Source organism: Pelobates fuscus, chromosome 6 (assembly GCF_036172605.1).
Source record: "Pelobates fuscus isolate aPelFus1 chromosome 6, aPelFus1.pri, whole genome shotgun sequence".
NCBI classification, from domain to species: domain Eukaryota; kingdom Metazoa; phylum Chordata; class Amphibia; order Anura; family Pelobatidae; genus Pelobates; species Pelobates fuscus.
Window position 1 is genome coordinate 199,991,209 of NC_086322.1, and position 19,534 is coordinate 200,010,742.

At 43.0% G+C, this 19,534-nt stretch overlaps 1 protein-coding gene across 1 annotated transcript in view; it reads left to right on the plus strand.

Annotated features, from left to right (window-relative positions):
• FAM13A (family with sequence similarity 13 member A) overlaps nucleotides 1-19,534 on the plus strand; it is a 234,200-nt gene that overhangs the window by 34,054 nt on the left and 180,612 nt on the right. The window contains exon 2 of the mRNA XM_063458640.1: nucleotides 3,584-3,793. Coding sequence (XP_063314710.1) covers nucleotides 3,584-3,793 — 210 coding nt within the window. The remainder of the gene's footprint in view (nucleotides 1-3,583; nucleotides 3,794-19,534) is intronic.

Below are 19,534 nucleotides of genomic sequence, written 5' to 3' on the forward strand. Positions count from 1 at the left end.
ACACAATGCTAAAAAAAACCTGCTGAATATTTCATTTGCAAAAATACAAATCAAATGGTGAACTAAATTCAGGGATCTACTTTTGGCTAAACAGTGTCCTTAGGGAGTTGTGGGAGTAGCTACCTCTGCAGCAGTGCTGCCGTGGCCATGGCTGGGAATATATAGATTATATACACACACTGTGCTGCAATTTAAACGCCCAGTGCCATTTGCAAGATTGTGTTCTAGCTCCACTTCTGGCCTCCACTATATCCAACTTCTTCCATTGGCTCTCCTGAGCTAAGCCCTGCAGTCCAGCGCTAGATCACTGGCTGAGAGTGCCAGCTGAACTCACTGAGCCAATGGCATTCTCATTACACTGCCAGGCTTAGATCAGACATAGAGCTTCTCTCTTCTACTCTGTCAGAAGTAGTGGAGGCGGAGTGCGGTTCCAAGCGGACCTCAGGTTAGAAGTCAAACCACTCTAAAACACTTTGACTAATTACAGTGTGGGGCATTAAAGGACCACTCTAGTGCCAGGAAAACATACTCGTTTTCCTGGCACTAGAGTGCCTTGAGGGTGCCCCCACCCTCAGGTTCCCCCTCCTGCCCAGCTCTGGAAAAGGGAAAAGGGAAGTTACCTTTTTTCAGCGCTGGGCGGGAGCTCTCCTCCTCCTCTCCGCCTCCTCTCCGCCCCGTCGGCTGAATGCGCACGCGCGGCAAGAGCTGCGCGCGCATTCAGGCGGTCGCATAGGAAAGCATTTACAATGCTTTCCTATGGACGCTTGCGTGCTCTCACTGTGAAAATCACGCAAGCGCCTCTAGCGGCTGTCAATGAGACAGCCACTAGAGGATTAGGGGGAAGGCTTAACCAATTTATAAACATAGCAGTTTCTCTGAAACTGCTATGTTTATAAAAAAAATGGGTTAACCCTAGCTGGACCTGGCACCCAGACCACTTCATGCCTTTAATGCACTCTTGGCACCATAACCACACCAGAGTGCTGTAGTGATAATGGTGCTTGAAGTGTTTTGTAAGACTATTTCCCGGGTTATCTACTTGCTTCATGCTAAAAAATATATTTCTTGGAATGTCCTTTGAGAACTGTTTAGAATGAGAGAAAAGGTTATAACAAGGAGCAAATAATCATATGACTAGTTAAACCTTTACGCAACTCTAGAAATCTGCAATTGGGAAACATTCCGTGGGGTTTAAAATAAATATTGCAATGAGATGAAAGGTGAATTGCAGAATGTAGGCTGTAAGATCCAAGCTGTTAATACAGCTTAGTTGTAGGTTTTCACCTAAATATTGCAATTCAGTTTTCAATTCACTATAGTTTGCTATTTAGTGAATAATTTTATTTACTCATTTTCAGTTTGAAATTCAGGTTAAATACTCAGGTTAAGGGCAGTTGTGTTTAGATTTGTTTGTGTTTTTGTTTTGTTTATCTGCATCTATGTGGATTTTTAACAAAATAGTTCTATACAAATGTGAGGAATGTAATTGTTGCCAGTAGATGCCCCTGTGGCTTCGAGTCTTATCGTGTATCAATTAACAATACCAAGAAAACAAAGCATAATGTACATTTGAGTGTATCTAGATCAAAATATATTTTATTACATGTCATTGCTTTGTATTGGTAAATATTTGCTATTTACAGAGTCCTGACTGGTATACATCTCTGCATACTTTACAAGAAAGTAAAACTCTTGGGTAGAGGGTCATATTTACAATATGTCATAAAAATGCTTTGGGTTATTCTTATTTTGTACATGTTTTATTTTTGTAGATAAATCCTTTGAAGAAAAGTTTTTTTTTTAATAATATGGAATCATTACTGATTCAAATGAATTAAATCAAGTTCATTGCATACACTACGCTACTGTGAAATATGAAGAAACATTATGCTCACTGCCTAGTTTTCCAGATGCAATAGATCGAGTTGTTAAAACAGGGGTGCACTCAAGGTAGACCCACAGCTGTTATAGAACAACAATTTACATGGTACAGCTTTTTTTGTCATTTAATTTTTTTTTTTTTTAAAGATCAGTCGGTTAGCATTAATTAGTTTGTAATCTAGACCAGTGGTGGAACTGCCACGGAGGAGTGGGTGTAGAGGAGGAAAGCAGTCAACCCAGCAGGGCCTTTGTTGCCTGCATCTCCTTTTCCCTCCCGTTCGTCTCTCAATTTAAACTGGCGTAACTAATGTAGAGAGGGCCTAGTGCGCATCTCTCAATTTAAACTGGGAGGAAGTGACAAGCCGATGTGAAAGGGGCCCGATCACGCTCCTAAAGGGCCTCGCCACCTGAGTGGGCGGGCAGTCTGCAACAGGGCCTGCCCACTCAGTGGGCCCATCGGGTGTCCCATGCATATAGGGCCACCAGATGGATATCGCTAGGCAAAGGCTGTCGGGCGCCCAGGCCCTTTAAGAGCGCGATGGGGCCCCTTTCACATCGGCCGGCTGGGAGGAAGTGACAGCCTGTCACTCCCCCCCAGTTTAAATTGAGAGACGTGCACCAGGGTCTTCTCTACATTAGTTCCGCCACTGATCTAGACCAATATTCAATCTAGCATATAACAATAAAAGCTGCCAATAAGAATTACATTTTGCAATTCCAGAACCACAACAGCTTAAATGAGCATATTTTTTTCAATAGTGACATCACTCCTTGAGTTGCTGTGGCCTGGAGGGGCAACAGAGGAGAGTCATTCTTACCTGATGCTGTCCCCAACGGGCACAACAATTTTCGAGCTTCAGCTCCTGGCACTTACACTAGAATGCAACAAGAATGTCTGCAAGAGCCTCTATAGATACTATCTTGCGATGAGCGAGATAATGCCTCATTTCCAGAGCCGTCGCTAGCAATGGCTGTATGAAATTAAAAACATTTGCTCTTGGTAGCTCTACCTTTTTGTCAAGTTTTGTGAAGGTAAACATTTCCGTAAGACAAAGTGGTCGCTATATCTTTTGACTACTATGGAATTTCACTGAAATTCCAAATCAGTCTCAATGAGCATTTCAAGATTTTTAAGGTTTTAACTTAATGGGGGTGACAGACACACTTTAATGTAGTGGTTCTGTGGCGAAGAGACAGGCTCAGCAGTATTTTCTTAGAAAAGGCAGTGTTTACATTGCTGCCTAATTCCTCTTTGAGTGGCTTTCAATCAGACATCTACTAGAGGTGCTTCCTGGTGCTGTCTTACGACACTGCATTGACATGAGGAATGTTCCGATAGACATATGTTGAGGGCAGTGCAGAAATTGCAGCGCATGCACACTAGCCCTCCAATGCTTTCTTACGTGGAATCATTGGATTGGCTGAGACCATCTGTAATGATGATCTCAGCGAAAAAAGGAGCTGTGGCTATGGTGAGACCAGCATGCCGGGATATATAGGGTTATTTAATCTCTTAATTTAATGGATAAGGCTCAGTAATCCAAATAGTTAGTAAAACACTCCAACGTTAAGGAATTCATGTTTGTATTCCTAGTGTCGAAGTGTTCCTTTAAATAACTATTTACCTACACCCTTTAAGAATACTGTTTTCAACTTTCTATTTCTGAGCAGCCTTTTTATTTATTCTTTTGTATATTTTCAGGGATGACTCACGAGGGGCTGTTCAGGGTGAATGGAAATTTTAAAGTGGTCGAACAGCTGCGTCATAAGTATGAAAGTGGAGAACAGGTGATCCTGGCAGATGACGGAGATGTCCATTCAGCTGCCAGCCTACTCAAGATGTTCTTACGCGAGATGCCAGATGGTATAATCAGTGCTAAAATCATTCCCAAGTTTATACAGGTTTACCATGGTAAGCACGGATTGGATCATTGAAAGCTAGACATGCAAATGTTTGACGTGTAATCAATGCATTATAAATCTAGAAATTACTTTTCATACATCTGTTATTTTCCACTTTTAGAAAATTAATTTTATTAAATTAAATGAAGTTTTGTGATGCACAGCTTAATTAAATAAATTAAAAAAAAATGTATACTACTTCGGAGGTGTGAAGTGATTAGAAACAGGATAGTAGTATGTATTAATTAGTGGTGTTGATAAGTGGTTGTGGTGTGCCGAAACCGACATACGGGTGGGCCTGTAAATAAAAGGGCAAAAAGATATAAAAGGAAAACACACTTTATTGCAGCAATTACAAAGCTAAACTTTAAAAGCTTCCTAAGTTCTTTCTCTGGTTGGGGGATGTATGTATAGCAGTATCTTGATGATATGCACAGAGGTGTCAATACTAGAGGCTGCAGATGCTGCACCTATCCTGAATGAATGGCCAGGGAAAAGATGGTGGATTGTATACAGTCTAGTCTCAAGAGTAGAGTCTCTATGTAAAAAATGAATTTGGAGAAAGTAAGCGGGTAGGCTTGAATTAGGTGTTAACTGTAGTCAGGTATGAATCTATTATTTACTGGGCACCAATTATTGTCTGTGGAAAATAGTGGGATCGTGGATGGATGGTTGATTGGTTAGTTTGTTTGAAGATTGAGAACATAGTGGTCATTATGCTTAATAATATCAGAGGTCTTGAGACTTAAGTTAGCCTCTGTCTGACGTACTACTGTGTATACTCTGCCTCAAGAAGCTGTAGAAAGCTATGTATGTAGCTTTTTAATCATGTTGTTGTTGTGACTCAAGAACAGATTAATATCCAACGGTTGGAGAGGACTCTGAATATAAGGCTGTCTATTGGTAGTCTATTTTAGGTATGGGGGTCTATCGGTTTTATTGATGAATTTGAGTATTCTTTGATGGCTAAGATGTGAGATATGGGTGTGTGATCATTATAGGTGGTGAGCATCTGATGCTAAATCCCTGTAAGGTAAAGCTTGATGGTATATGGGCTAGTTTAAGATGAAGATGGCAAAAGGAGGTGAAGATCACTTTGGTCACAATGGATCAGTTCTCTTGTATGTGGAGCTGCATGGGAAACCTGCAGGATACGGCCAATCGTAAGCAGTCATGGTGTTTAAAGATAAAGCGGCTCGGGACAATGACCGAGCGTGAGTCATGAAGTTGATCAGACCATTTTAAGCTCTAGGAATACTGGTGTTCTGGATTTTGCGCCTGTTGGCAGAGGGATTTAACCTGAAAAATTCCTGTATATAAGAACGGGACAGAGTGTCAGCTGCGTTGTTGCTAATACTTGGGATGTGTTCACACACTAAATTAAACTGAAATGTGGCGGGAAGCCGGGACCTTTTTTAGACCAAATGCATGATGGTGAAAGTGGAGATGATCTTGCACGCTGCCAAGTTGTCACAAAAGCATTTTCTGCCTTTCTGGCCCAAAGGTAACCACCACTGTGGGCAGCGGTCACAATGGGATAGATTCATAACAGGGCAGAGGTTCTCTGAAGGCTAATGATCCCTGAACCAATGGTCACCAAAAATAGCAAAGAACCCGGTATGGGCGGTAGCAACTGTCCATATTACAGGTGACTGTTCTGACAACTGGGAGGATGAACATGGAGATACCGTTACAGTATAGAAGGAATCGCTACCACAAGATCAGTAGATCTGGCCGGGGGAGGAGTTGAGGATGACGGTGCCATTATCGGGCAAGCCAGGTAGGAAGGAGTGTAGCTTAGACATGAATGATCTTCCCTCTGTAATGATTTGCATAGCAAATGAGGGATCCCAGTAATGACTGAAGATCCCTATGTGTACGCAAACCAATCCTTCATGTCTTGTGTGATGAAAAAGTCCCCTCCCTCCCTAGTATCTTTGTTCTTGTACTATGATCCTTCAGACAACCGCACACACAGCAGGGGACCCTTTGTGTCAGAGGGTGACATACAAATCATGTAAAAATGGAGATCAGATGATGAAAGTTCCTGTCACGTCTAAACATTTGTTATGAAGGAACACAACTGCAGATTTCTTATAGTTTGAACATTTATTATAAAAAGTAAAAGGTATTGACTTTAATTCCAATTTACAGGTACTGTAGCCTCAAGTAGCAAACGATAACTGAAGTCCACAATTATATGCACTGTAGCTTTAAGTAGTAAACGATAACTGAAGTCCACAATTATATGCACTGTAGCTTTAAGTAGTAAACGACAACTGAAGTCCACAATTAGATGCACTGTAGCTTTAAGTAGTAAACGGTGACTGAATCAGAAAGTGTCCTTTAGTAGTATTAGTTAATTAGGTGATAAGAAGTTACAATAGCTGTTCTATAGACTTTAACTGAAGTAAGACAGATGCAGCTAACTGAGACAAAGTATGAGTTGAAGTTAGCTGTAACGGGTTGGCTTTAACGAAGGACTTTGGAGACAGGAAATAACAGCTTTGAGATGCAACGCTTATCACAGAGGTTTTACTTAGCTTCCGGCACATAGAACACTGGTTCCCGGGATTTCCTCAGAGGCGGTTTATCCTGAATGGTGAGAGTTCAGCTTTAGTCGTGGATGAGGAAAGGTGAAGGGAACTTGAAGGCTTCCAGTCCGGTCCGGTAACAGAGGCTTTCACAACGATGTTGCAGCCGGTTCGTGAGTACGGAACGTAGTTCATTAATCCAGCGTCGATCAGCTGGTGCGGTCAGATTAAATAGGGAGACCGTGTCATAAAGAGGTGTGGCTAAGCTCCGTGGAACCAGGAAGTAAGAGGATATTATAATTAAGGCATGACAGTTCCCATGAAATGATGTATGTATGTACGTACGTGTGTGTTAAACTAGTTAAATTAGTAGTAGCATTTATAAAGCGCCAAGAAGTTCCATAGCGCTGTGCTAACAGGCAGACAAGTTGGACGCACAGAAACAGAAGTATTGAGGGCCCTGCTCAATGAGCTTACATGCTAGAAGGAGTGGGATATAGTAACACAAAAGGTACAGGTAGGGTAGAAAAGGAGGTTGCTAGGATAGTATTGAACAAACTATAAGGCAAGTAACCTATAAAGGAAATGTGACTTCTAGATAAAATGTGCCTCATAAGGGTCTTTTAACTAAAAGAAAATGTCCTCACCTTTCTCTTCAATTCAGCGCATTTTTGCTACCTGAGACTATTCACTGGGACAGCAAAAGCTGGGAGACCAGACTGTAACCACGTTGAGCCAAATAAGTAAAGTTTTTTTTCCAATGGTTCTGATAGCAGCAGTGAGATACTACTGAAAATAACTTCGCAGAATTGCAGCCAAATGCAGCATAAACTGACATAAAACATATTGCCACTGCAAGCCCTTGTCCTTGACACACTCACCTTTACTGAATTTTCTCTTGCCATTGCCTAGTGGGTAAGTGGAAATTTTGAGTTCTGATGGGATGGGGTTGTAGGATTGGGGGTTAGCATTAGGATTGGTGCAGCTTCCCATGTTTAAATGTTAGAATAACAGAATATGCCTTTAATGAATAGCTAAATGAATCTTTTATAGCAAACTTAAAGGTTTAAACAATCTAATCTGGTCAAACACGTGCCATTTGGATAGACCTCATACATGCATGTTGTGTATGCTTTCTTAAACAAAGACAAATATTTCCTGCAAGATACTTTTGACCTGACTATAGAAATTTGGTTGCCAGTTGACTAAACTGTAAACAAACAGCAAATCATAACCTGTGATCATTAAATTTCTGTGTTGCAAGGTACTGCCCTATACACAGAGATACTGTTCAATCTTGAAAGTTCTTGTTATATTTTGGATAGATGGCAGCATTATCTGTTGGGGATACTGTTTTCTGCTGTTAAGAAAATGTTATTGAATGATACATACTACAAAAAAACAAATGGGTCGTATGCATAGAACGCCCCTTTGATTACCATGCTTTTGTATTATAGGCACATTATAAACTAGGCCTTGAGTTAATTATCTTCATATATATGGCTTGTGTATGAATGATACTCTGTAGGCATTTGCTCTGAAATTATAGACGTCATCTTATATTTTTAAAATTTCCATCTATCCTTTTCCTGTTCATTATTAATGTATATCAGTGTATCTTGTCATGTTAATAATAACTTGATGCCAGGTGCAATAAACCATGTATATGTATCTATTAATACGTTTTTTTTTTTTTTTTTTTTAATTCTTTATTTTTGTTGTGCATGGTTTGACAAAATGATATACGCTGCCACAACAGCAAGCATAATCAAAGTAATATCACAGATTCATACATATGTGGCATTGAGGTGAAAGCACATTTTTTAAACATTTTTAAACGTGGTAAGACTATCTAGCGATATATGACATGCAAGTATCAGCGTTAGTAGGTATACGAATAGAAAAATTATAATGTTTATAAACGTCAGAACAAAAAATATAATAACATGCTACTAGGCCGGTTATGTTAGTTATGCTAACCCAGTTGTGCACACTTTTAAGCTACTTATAGAGAGGTTGATCATGGTGAAAACATGCAGTTTGCATATGTCTGATATCTCTAAGAAAATGTGTCGTCTGGGTAAGTTAAGTGATCAGCGTTTACCTATGCGTAGTTAACTGCGCTAGTGCACAGCTTAGGCAGACATTATGAACAGTTTTAATTAACAGCATGTAGGAATAACTTCAATAGGCTACATTAGTTGACTTTTAAATATGATTAATTCCCTATTTTTCGCGACTCACATGGGATAACAACATTTGTTCAGGAAGCGTACATTTTGAAAAGGTATCATTTAATCAGAGCTTTGAGGCGTGAGAGTATACATCATAAGCGGGTTGCGTCTGTATTAGTGTTGCCTGCTAGAGTGTCAGTGAGTAGAGGTATTTTCATTATATGTGAACATTTAAGGTCGCATTAGGTGGACGACATATTTTAACATGAAAGTATATGGTATGCGATTACTATTTAAACTAGTTTGCGTATTAAAAACATATTATAACATCAACATCAGTTGTCTGTCTCAGGGTGGTCAGGCTTGAAAACTTTGCAGGACATCGTGCATATTAACAGCTGTCTCATGGGACCTAACTGGTATGGTTGTCCCTGTTACGCTGACTGTCGGTGTTGTCCCTATGACGCAGCCGCCCGCGCGGAATAAGGTCCAGAAAAGAAAAACATTAGAAGCTTAACACAACATAAACAACCAAACTAGTAACATTACTTGAGTCTCTTGCTACCTCCTCATCATATCTGGGTGGTCGCCAACATTGTAAGCTCAGTGCGGGTCGGAGAGGGCCCTGTATTACATGGTATATTTGTTCCCGTTAGGGTATCCCGCCCCCCGCCATTGGTTAAACAGAGTAAAACCTGACACGTCCCTACTTTCATGTAGCGGTTTCAGCCAAGGATAGGCCGTATTAGTCCCGGTGTCCCTATGTCGTGATCGCAGCATACGTCTCCGGCGTGGAACTCAGGGGGACGAATGGGACGCTCTTGTCCGGGTCCCATACATGAGTGCGGTTGGGAGAGCTGCTAGTGTCCGTAGTAGCTGGTTCCGCCGAGGTCAGCAGCTCTTGAGTTAAGTCCAGGAGCTGGAGGAATGCCGGGGAGTCTTGGGCGTCCTGTATGGTGTGAAAGTCCTTTCCCCGTGTGACTGATAGTGTCCTATGGGGTCGCCAACGGTATTCTACCTTGTGGGCACGAAGGATCGTAGTAAGTGGCTTCAGCGTTCTTCGCCAGGCTAGCGTGCTGTTAGATAGATCCGAGTAGAGCGATATGTCCATGTTTTCAAATCGGAAGTGGGATTTGGTTCGAAAAGCTGACAAAATCGCCGTTCTGTGCCCACTGCTGCGGAGGCTCATGATAAAATCCCGTGTGGCGTTGGTCGGTGCGTTCGGTGGTTTAGGGATTCGATAGATCCCTTCTGGTGTGATCTTTGCACGATTTCCCTGTGGTAGGATAGCGAGGAGCAGCCGATCAATTAAAAGAGGTAGGTCGGCCTCGGCAATGTCCTCACGTACTCCCCTTACTTTTATGTTGGACGCCCGTCTAGCGTCTTCAAGCGCCGCGAGGCGCTGGTCGAGTTGCCGGTTCTGTTTATCCAGGCCTTGTATTGTGTGTCGTAATGTTGTTATGTCTTGAGTGTGGGTCAGGGACGAGCCCTCCAATTTGGAGATGCGGCCTGTCAGGCCCTGCAGGTCTGCTCGGAGCGTCTTGATCTCTTCATGGAAACTGTTTTTTAAGTCCGCCATGAGCGCTTTCATGACCGTAACAGTGATCGGTCCTTCATCCGCCTCTTTGCCACTTTGTCGTGCCTTCCGCGGTGGGTCTGGGGTCAGCAGGTATCCCCCTTCGTCGTCAGAAATGTCTTCGGAAAAATCCGAACACCCGCCATGCTGGGCCGCCATGATAGTCTCGGAGGCGCCTCGTGCTTGCATCCACATCTCTCCGATTGTGAGACCTGATGGGGGTTTGTGTGGTACCGATTTCTTCCCCTTTCTCCCCATTTTGTCTTGGGGTGTTTGCTGGCAGGTAAGGATAAAAGTGGGGTAAATTTTTCTGCTTTTCGCCGTTTAAAGATCGGAGCTCTCTTTGCATGCGACTAGTCTCTTCAGCGTTCAGGCTCCGCCCCATTAATACATGTTTTATGCCCCAGATTCCTGCTTATTTTCAAATTTACGTACTTCTATGTACTTCTATAAATGCACTTATTTGCATTATTACATGCATATGTCATTGTCAAACTGGCTCTGAGCCTGCCCCATCATAAACTGCCTTTTGAAATATTATAATTATAAATAATAATATGTATCATTCATAAATACTCTGAGGGCATTCCAATTATCAAACCAACCTGTTCACCAACTATGGAGTTCCCTGTTTCTATTTGGAAAGATATTGTGTAATTTTTTTTGACAATCTTTAAATTTTTACATCAGAGATACAAGGAGATTGAAAAATTACAATGGTTATACAGTGTAGTACAGGATTCCAACAACATACTTGACACAAATAGGTGGCTGCCAACTATTAGTAGACAATATGCCACTAGTATATCATTTTGGACATGTTTGTCAGGCAACAAATACCAGCAGTCAAAAAGATATTATATAATGTTAAGGCATTACATGGTATAAGTAAATTCGACAAAGGCATCAGATGAGTGAGGAAGGCCACTCGGCAGTGGTAAGTGTGAGTACTGCTAGGTTACAGCATTATGATGTGTAAGTTGAGAGTGATCAAGCAGTATAGAAAGCAATTCTGACATCCAACAAGGTTGTCTTTTTCCTTCAAAACCCCTCTTTTGCTTATCCCACTATATGTCGGCCTGTTGTCGAGCACCCTTTCCCTCGTTCCTCTTCACTCAAACATACCTGGAGGTCATTAAAGCGAGAGTAGTGGTTTCAGTAAGTCTGAGACTTTTAGGGATCAGGTGGAGTAGAAAGCGAGAGAGGGAAATAATAAAAGAAGGAATGGGGAGGGAAGGAAAAAATAAAAAAAGGGGGTGGAGTGTGGTGAGGGCTTAAAGGAACACTATAGTCACCTAAATTACTTTAGCTAAATAAAGCAGTCTTAGTGTATAGATAATGCCCCTGCAATTTCACTTCTCAATTCACTGTCATTTAGGAGTTAAATCACTTTGTTTCTGTTTATGCAGCCCTAGCCACACCTCCCCTGGCTATGATTGACAGAGCCTGCATGGAAAAAAAACTGGTTTCACTTTCAAACAGATGTAATTTACCTTAAATAATTGGATCTCAATCTTTAAATTGAACTTTAATCACATACAGGAGGCTCTTGCAGGGTCTAGCAAGCTATTAACATAGCAGGGGATAAGAAAATCTTAATTAAACAGAACTTGCAATAAAGAAAGCCTAAATAGGGCTCTCTTTACAGGAAGTGTTTATGGAAGGCTGTGCAAGTCACATGCAGGGAGGTGTGACTAGGGTTCATAAACAAAGGGATTTAACTCCTAAATGGCAGAGGATTGAGAAATGAGGCTGCAGGGGCATGTTCTATACACCAAAACTGCTTCATTAAGCTAAAGTTGTTCACGTGACTATAGTGTCCCTTTAAGCGAGTAGTGGTCGCACCCATTCCCGGTGGCCTAGCCCACACTCCAGGCACGCAAACAAGGTGTCTTCTTTGGTCTTTTCGGTGTCCATCTATGGTTCTATTCCGTCTGCCCTGCGGTCCATCTGGCAACATAGTCTCGCCTTGGGGCCCTTAGTTGAGCGAATAGTGAGGCCATGAGGTACTCCATATCATAAATCTCCTTCACCTTGTACATCCATTGTGTGATAGAAGCAGGGCCGGACTGGGAACTAAAACCAGCCCTGGAAAAAGCGCAATAATGCGTCGCGCCAGCAGTGTGCTGATACAGAGTTAGAAAAGATAACTTAAAATTAAAAACTATTACTCCAACGTGAAAAAAAGCACTCATAGGCTTCAAAATAAACAAAAGTGCAGAGTAATCAATGTTTCAGTCCAACTTCCTTGACATATTATGTAGTGCAGAACTGTATAAAATTATGTTATCTTGTTTATTTTAAAGTCCTGTGGGTGCACTCTTCACGTTAAATATGTTATTGTGCTGGAGTATGCACCTAGCAACAAGACTGGGCCAATATCTGCTCATTACATATGGTACATATTAATGACGTTTCTCTGTGTGTTATGCATATATAAATGTACATTAATATATGTGTAAAATATTTATAGGCATAATTATATATATAACTAATACACATATTAATAAACATGATATATATATATATAGCCCCTATGTGTGTCTCTTTCTACCTCCAGCCCCTCTGTGTGTCTCTTTCTCTCCCCCTCCAGTCCCTCTGTATGTTTCTTTCTCCCCCTCACTGCTCCTCTGTGTCCATGTCTCCCCTCTCCTTCCCAGTCCCTCTCTTCCCCCTCTGTCTCTTTTTCCCCTCCCCGTGTCTCTCTCTTCCCTCTGTTTCTTTCTCCCCCTCCCCTGTGTGTCTCTCTCCCCCTCTGCCTCTTTCTCCCCCTCCCCTGTGTGTCTCTCTCCTTTCTCCCCCTCCCCCTTTATGTCTCTCCCTCTGTGTCTCTCTCTTCCTCTCTGTCTCTTTCTCCCCCCTGTGTCTCACTCTTCCCCCTCTGTCTCTTTCTCCCTCCTTTCTCTGTGTGTCTCTCTCTCCCCCTCTGTCTCTTTCCCTCCCCCTGTGTCTCTCTCTCTCCCCCTCTGTCTCTTTCCCTCCCCTCCCCCTGTGTCTCTCTCTTGCCTTTCTGTCTCTTTCTTCCCTCTCCCATTTACCAAAAGAAGTCAGGGTGCCGGCCGCATCCCATGCTGGTGCTGCCGGGCCGGCTGGCTGCCTAGCCGGTCCGGCTGCACACTCACTAATGCTGACAGCAGTGAGCTGTCGGCATAGGAGGACTGAAGGAGGGAGCATGTCTCTCTATCATGCTCCCTCGCGGTTCCCACAATTCCCAGCACAATGGCCGTGGGACGAGGCCGGCCCACTCAGAGTGTGCCCTGGATAGAAGGGATGTCTTTCGATTTCTATCTGGGAGGTATTAAGCTTTTATCGGCATTAGTGTCATGTGAAGGATTTCTGATATGCCGAAATCTGCATTTTCGTTTGATGAAGCAGCACTGGTAGGCAGGGCCAGATTAAGAGCCCAGTGGGCCTGGTGCTGACAATTATGATGGGCCTAATTACAGAATCATATTGACCAAAAACAGTAAAACACTCCCAAGCGTTATGTATCTGATGGAGATGGTGCTGGAGAGAAAGAAAACAGCAGCTATAAGAAAACACATACCCTATGCTAATCTCTCACTAATTTATGTTTTCATCTTTCAAGCAAATCCATAACCCCTAACAGCAGTGTCCAGTCAAGCAGGAAGTCAATGGGCACGGTAAAAGGGTGTGCCACTGACACAAATCATGTAACCTGCCAAAAGGGGCGAACATGCCCAAAAAGAGGACATGTCTGCCCAAAGAATTAGAAGGCCAGCCTGGCATGAATGCATGTCAGGCTGCCTGCCAATCATTCAGCTGGCCAATTAAGGGCATACTATGCAGACAGCACCCTGAAATGCATCTAATGATGCGCTCGCTCAACGCTTTCTAAAGACTGTCCCCTAGCACTCGCTGGTCCACTTGTCTCCTTACCTTCTTACTAGCAGGCAGAAGCTCCTGGTATATAGTCTGGGACAGAGAAAAGCTGTATGTAGTGAGTGTAGAAGAAAGGGAACATGCCACAGTGTTAGAGATACCAAAGTCAGCATTACCTTAAAGGATCACTATAGGGTCAGGATCAAAAACATGAACTCATGACCCTATAGTGTTAACACCACCATCTAGTCCCCCTGGGCCCCTCATGCCGCCATAAATATAGCAAAATCTTACTGTATGCTGTAAGACTCAGAAAAACAAGCAGTCTGCTGCCATCATTAGAAGTGGTGGCCTGATCCAATCACAGTGCTTCCCCATAGGATTGGCTGAGACTGACAAAGAGGCAAGTCAGGGGCAGAGCCAACATGATTCAAACGCAGCCCTGGCCAATCAGCATCTCCTCATATTGATGAATTCAATCAATGAACCTCTTTGAGGAATGTTCAGTGTCTGCATGCAGAGGGAGGAGATACGGAATGTTTGGATGCATTTTAGGCAGCCATGGCCCAGGAAGGATCTCTAACAGCTATCTGAGGAGTGGTCAGTTATCACTAGGCTGTAATGTAAACACTGCATTTTCTCTGAAAAGACAGTGTTTACAGCAAAAAGCCTGAAGGCAACGATTCTACTCACCAGAACAAATTAAATAAGCTGTAGTTGTTCTGGTGACTCTAGTGTCCCTTTAACCATATTCATTGTCAGCCAATTCACACAAGTTGTGTTCCCACACATCCCTCTTAAGTTTCCATACTTAAGTAAGAGTATGTGAAAAGTAGTTAGGGTTGCCACCTTTCTTGGAAAAACATACCGGCCTTGCTAATTTGCATAATTAAATATGTATGGATGACATCACATGATGATAATCACAAGGAGTGACATAAGAGAAAATGCTGTAAAATCACCAAAAAACGACTTAGTTTGATTCTGCTGTATAGATGTGTCCCCATGTGTCTGTGTCATAATGTCTCCCAATGTTCCTTAGTGACTCAGTGTCTGCCATAATGTCTCCCAGTGTCCCTTAGTGCCTCAGTGTATGTCTCCTTGCAGTCTTTCCCCCCATTCCTTACTTCGCTGAGCTGTAGGCTGTCTCTGCAGGGTGGGAGCTGCTGTCTGGACTCTCTGTAGCTGCACCCCTGCAGATCAGTGAGTATAGATAGGCAGGGAGGGATATGCTGGAACTTCCTATCCCTGCCTGTCTCCACATACAGCGACCCCTACTGGCCAGTGCTGGTATTGCAGAGTATTCTCTTGTTTATACTGAGAAAAATACCACCATTTGTATTGCCAGTATCACTGCAATATTGGCACCAGCCAGGCAGCCTCAAATACTGGCTGTGCCAATAAAATAAAAGCCAGGTGGAATCCCTAAGAGTAGTGTGTGGGGGAAAAAAAATGTAAAAAAAAAATGTAAAAATTTTTTTTTTTTTTTTTTTTTTTTAAATCAATGGGCCTATTCCATGGGCCTGGGCCTGGAGCTGCAGCTCCATCAGCCCCTATGTTAATCCGGCCCTGCTGGTAGGGACTGCAGTGGTATGTCAAGAATGTCAGTAAGCAGGTTATGGATCCAATATGGATTTAAACTTTATGTTTATAACTGCAGGGATTTGGAAACATTTTTAAGCAATACCTCCATACACAATCAGCCTAATCAAATGCGTCACCAGGAGAAACTGGGAATTACAGCACACAGAAACATCAAATACGGTAGTTTTTTCTTTTTTTGTTGGGTCTTTGCATATTTTGCAGACACCTTGAGAAGACATGCTTACTGATCAACTGCAGGGTGAGTAGGTAAAGGAAGATGTACTTACCTGATGCTCTCCCTTGCGGGTGCTGCTATATTTTTGGTATCGCTCCTGGGTTGTCACTGATGTATTCTTAATCATACCCGAGAATGTAAAACAGAAGTGTATGAGAGACCATAGAACCTTCCACAGAATGGCTAGCTATCAAATCAATTGCTACTGGGAAATGACAACACTTGACAGCAAAAGCTTCACCTGTTGATCAAGCTTTGCCAACCTCTGCTTTTCTTTTGAGATAAGCAGTTCCTACATTGTCTTACAATATCTATTGATTGCCCCTTATTTCAATACCTATAGCTGACTATTCCATAAAGATAATAGTTATGTGAAATACGGAAAAGTGGAAGAACCACTTTCATGTGCTTTTGCGTGCATTATTTATATATTGCATAGAAAATGGAGATCTAGGGATCTCTATAATTCTTATTTTTAGTGTACACTGAATCTTTTTAAGTGAGCGTGCTGTCTAATTTCTGTGTCTGAGATGTCTCTAACAGTTTTATGCACTTGATTGTACTTCAGACGAGTTGCTCTTTGTGCCTGCCTAATGAGACTATTATCCTCTTACAAAATACTGTTTAGTACATTTGTGAGCGTTAATTTGTTTAGCAACCTAAGATTCCTTTACAGTTTACGTGAGGTGTGATGTGTTTGCATTTGCTGCCAAGGGAAACAGAATATGCGATTGCTTCTCTTTTTGTATAAATTGCACAATGCTTTAAACCCTTAAGCTAATGTTTGCTGTGGGTTTAATGTGGAAGTTCCTTGGAGTAAAGTAATGTTTGTTTGTTTTTCCCGAGTGTAGTGTGGTACATGTTAGTATACCAACATATTCACTGTGCTGTACAGTGTGTGTAAAGTAAAGTATATTAAAATCAGGTTTGTCTTTCAGAAACAAGAACAATATACATAAGGTGAGGACAAAATTAATTGTAATGTACATACTATTTAGAATAAAAGTGTACAGCATTTAGATATCATAGTCTTTCAGGAGAATTTGATTTGAGAAATATGAGGGCAGAGTTTGAGATCCTTGCTAGCTTGAAGCAAGGATTAAAAGGATAATCCAGTCCTTTAAACCAAACAATAAATCTTGCTGGTTTCTCAAAACTCAGTACCTCATGATGTTGATGGCCTGCAACTCCAAATAAATGCAATAGATGGCCAGAAAATCATCTGAATTGTAATCTAGTAACATTTGAGAGGCCGGGGTTGAGATGCCTAGTTTAAGGGTTAACTGCCATTTTCTAGAGAAATCTGTACTTTAGTAAAACACCTAAATGCCTCCCAGATGCCAAGCTGACAGCCGGGAGGACTCTGCATTGTTGCCAACATTTAAAAAAATTCCAGGGACACTTGGCAGCACAGCTATCAATTACTACCTTGAAAATTTACCACACCCACTGCAGCAAAGCTCCGCCTACTATGCCCAACCCACACAATTAATCTCTGCCTACTTATCCTGGAGCACTGACTATCCTGGGATATTATACACACAGACCTGTGTTATACAGAGAGCAACACTATATAGGAAGCACTGACTGTCCCAGGATATTATACACACAGACCTGTATTCTACAGAGAGCAACACTATACAGCGAGTACTGACTGTCCCAGGATATTATACACACACAGACCTAAATTATACAGAGAGCAGCACTATACAGGGAGTACTGACTGTACTGGGATAATATACACACAGATCTGTATTACACAGAGACTAGCACTATACAGAGAGCACTGACTGTCCTGGGATATTATACACACAGATCTGTGTTGTACAGAGAGCAGCACTATACAGGGAGCATTGACTGTCCCGGAATACACACAGACTGTTGAATACACACACACTGCTGAACACACACAGAGAGACTGCTGAATACACACAGGCAGACTGCCGAGTACACACAGACAGACTGCCGAGTACATACACGTAGTACACTGAATACACACACACACAACACACTGAATACACACAAACACAACAACAAATAGAGACTGCTGAATACACACAAACTTTGAATACACACACAGAGAGTGCTGAATACATACTACTGAATACAACCAGACTGCAGTGAGGGGTGCAGTGCATGTGAAGGGTGCTGTGTGTGTGTGTGTGTGTGAGGGTTGCTGTGTGCGTGTGTGAGGGTTGCTGTTTGTGTGAGGGGTGCCTTGTGTCAGGGGTGTTGTGTATGTGTGTCAGGGTGCTGTGTGTGAGGGTGCTGTGTGCGAGTGTGAGGGATGCTGAGTGTGTGTGTGTGTGTGTGTGAGGGTGCTGTGTGTTTGAAGGGTACTCTGTGTCAGGGGTGCTGTGTATGAGGGTGCCGTGTGTGTGAGGGGTGTTTTGTGTCAGAGGTGCTGTGTGTGAGGGGTGCTTTGTGTGTGTGACAAGTGAAGGGTGCTGTGTGTGAGGGGTGCTGTGTATATATGTCAGGGCTGCTCTCTGTGTGTGTGTGAGGGGTGCTGTGCCCTGGTGGTCTGTTGGTGGTAAGTTGTCTATAGCCTGCAGCTCTTCTGACTGCAGGCGGTCTTTAATCCTCCCGCGAGCAGAATGCTGTGTCGGAGCGTTGCCATGGTAACGTGCGGCAACGCTCTGCACAGCATGCTCATGGGAGGAGTGATCTGCCTCCCAGGCCCTCCTGCCCTCCTATTCACTAGCAAAGGGCCTTTGGGCCGTTGAGGAGACCGTTTTCTGGACTCTTCCTCTTGCAGCAAGGTGGATCTTGTGTGCGGGCGGTGGGACTTGCAGACGTGGGGGCTGAGTCTATGTGCGCGAGGCAGAGCTGGAGCCTGTGTGCCGAGGAAGCTGCTGGGAATTTGGAAGGGAGACTGTCAGTACTCCCTCTAGGCCCAGCACACCCCAGCACCTCTTTATAACTCCCAGCATGTCCCAGCACCTATGTCCTGAATTCCCTCGCCGTGTAACAGGCTATTACAGTCCGAGGGAATATAATTAAAGCTTTCCCGGGAGAGTGAATTGCCCGGGACAGACTCCAGCTTGCTGGACGGGACAGTTGGCAACAATGGTCACTTCCCATCTCCCTCACTTTGAACTGTAGTTCAAAGCAGAATGAAATGGTGTCTTTCAATCCTGCCTTTTCCAACCACTGGTAGGATTTTGTCATGTGAGCCACATTCACTATATGCCAGTGGTACACCCCATGGAGAGGGTTGTCTTGCCAGGGAACCTCCTCTTTTTCTGCATCCTCTATCTGTTGAAGTCTCAGGCATTCCCTTAGCAGTTCATCTTTGGGAGCCATCTTCGTGATGTACTTGTGGATGTCCTGTGTTTCATCCATGACTGTGGCCTAGACTCTCATCAGGCCCCGACCTCCTTCCTTCCGGCAGGTGTACAGTCTCTGGGATGGATTTCAGGTGGAATCCTCCATTCATAGAGTAGTTTACTGGTCTTGACATCCATGGTGACCAATTCTTCTCTTGGCCAGGTTATTATTCCAGCTGGGTACCTGATGACCGGTAGGGCATATGTGTTGATGGCTTGGATCTTGTTCTTGTCATTGAGCTGGGACTTCAGTACCTGTCTGACTCTTTGGAGGTACTTGGATGTTGCTATACTCCTTGCTGCTTCCTCATGGCTGCTATGCCTTTTTTGGTACCCCCAGGTACTTGTAGCTGTTCTCTGCATCTTCTATTTGGCCTTCTGGAACTTCGCCTCCTTCTGTCCTGACCATCTTCCCTCTTTTTGCTATCATCCGCCCGCACTTCTCTAGTCCAAACGACATTCCGATGTCCTTGCTG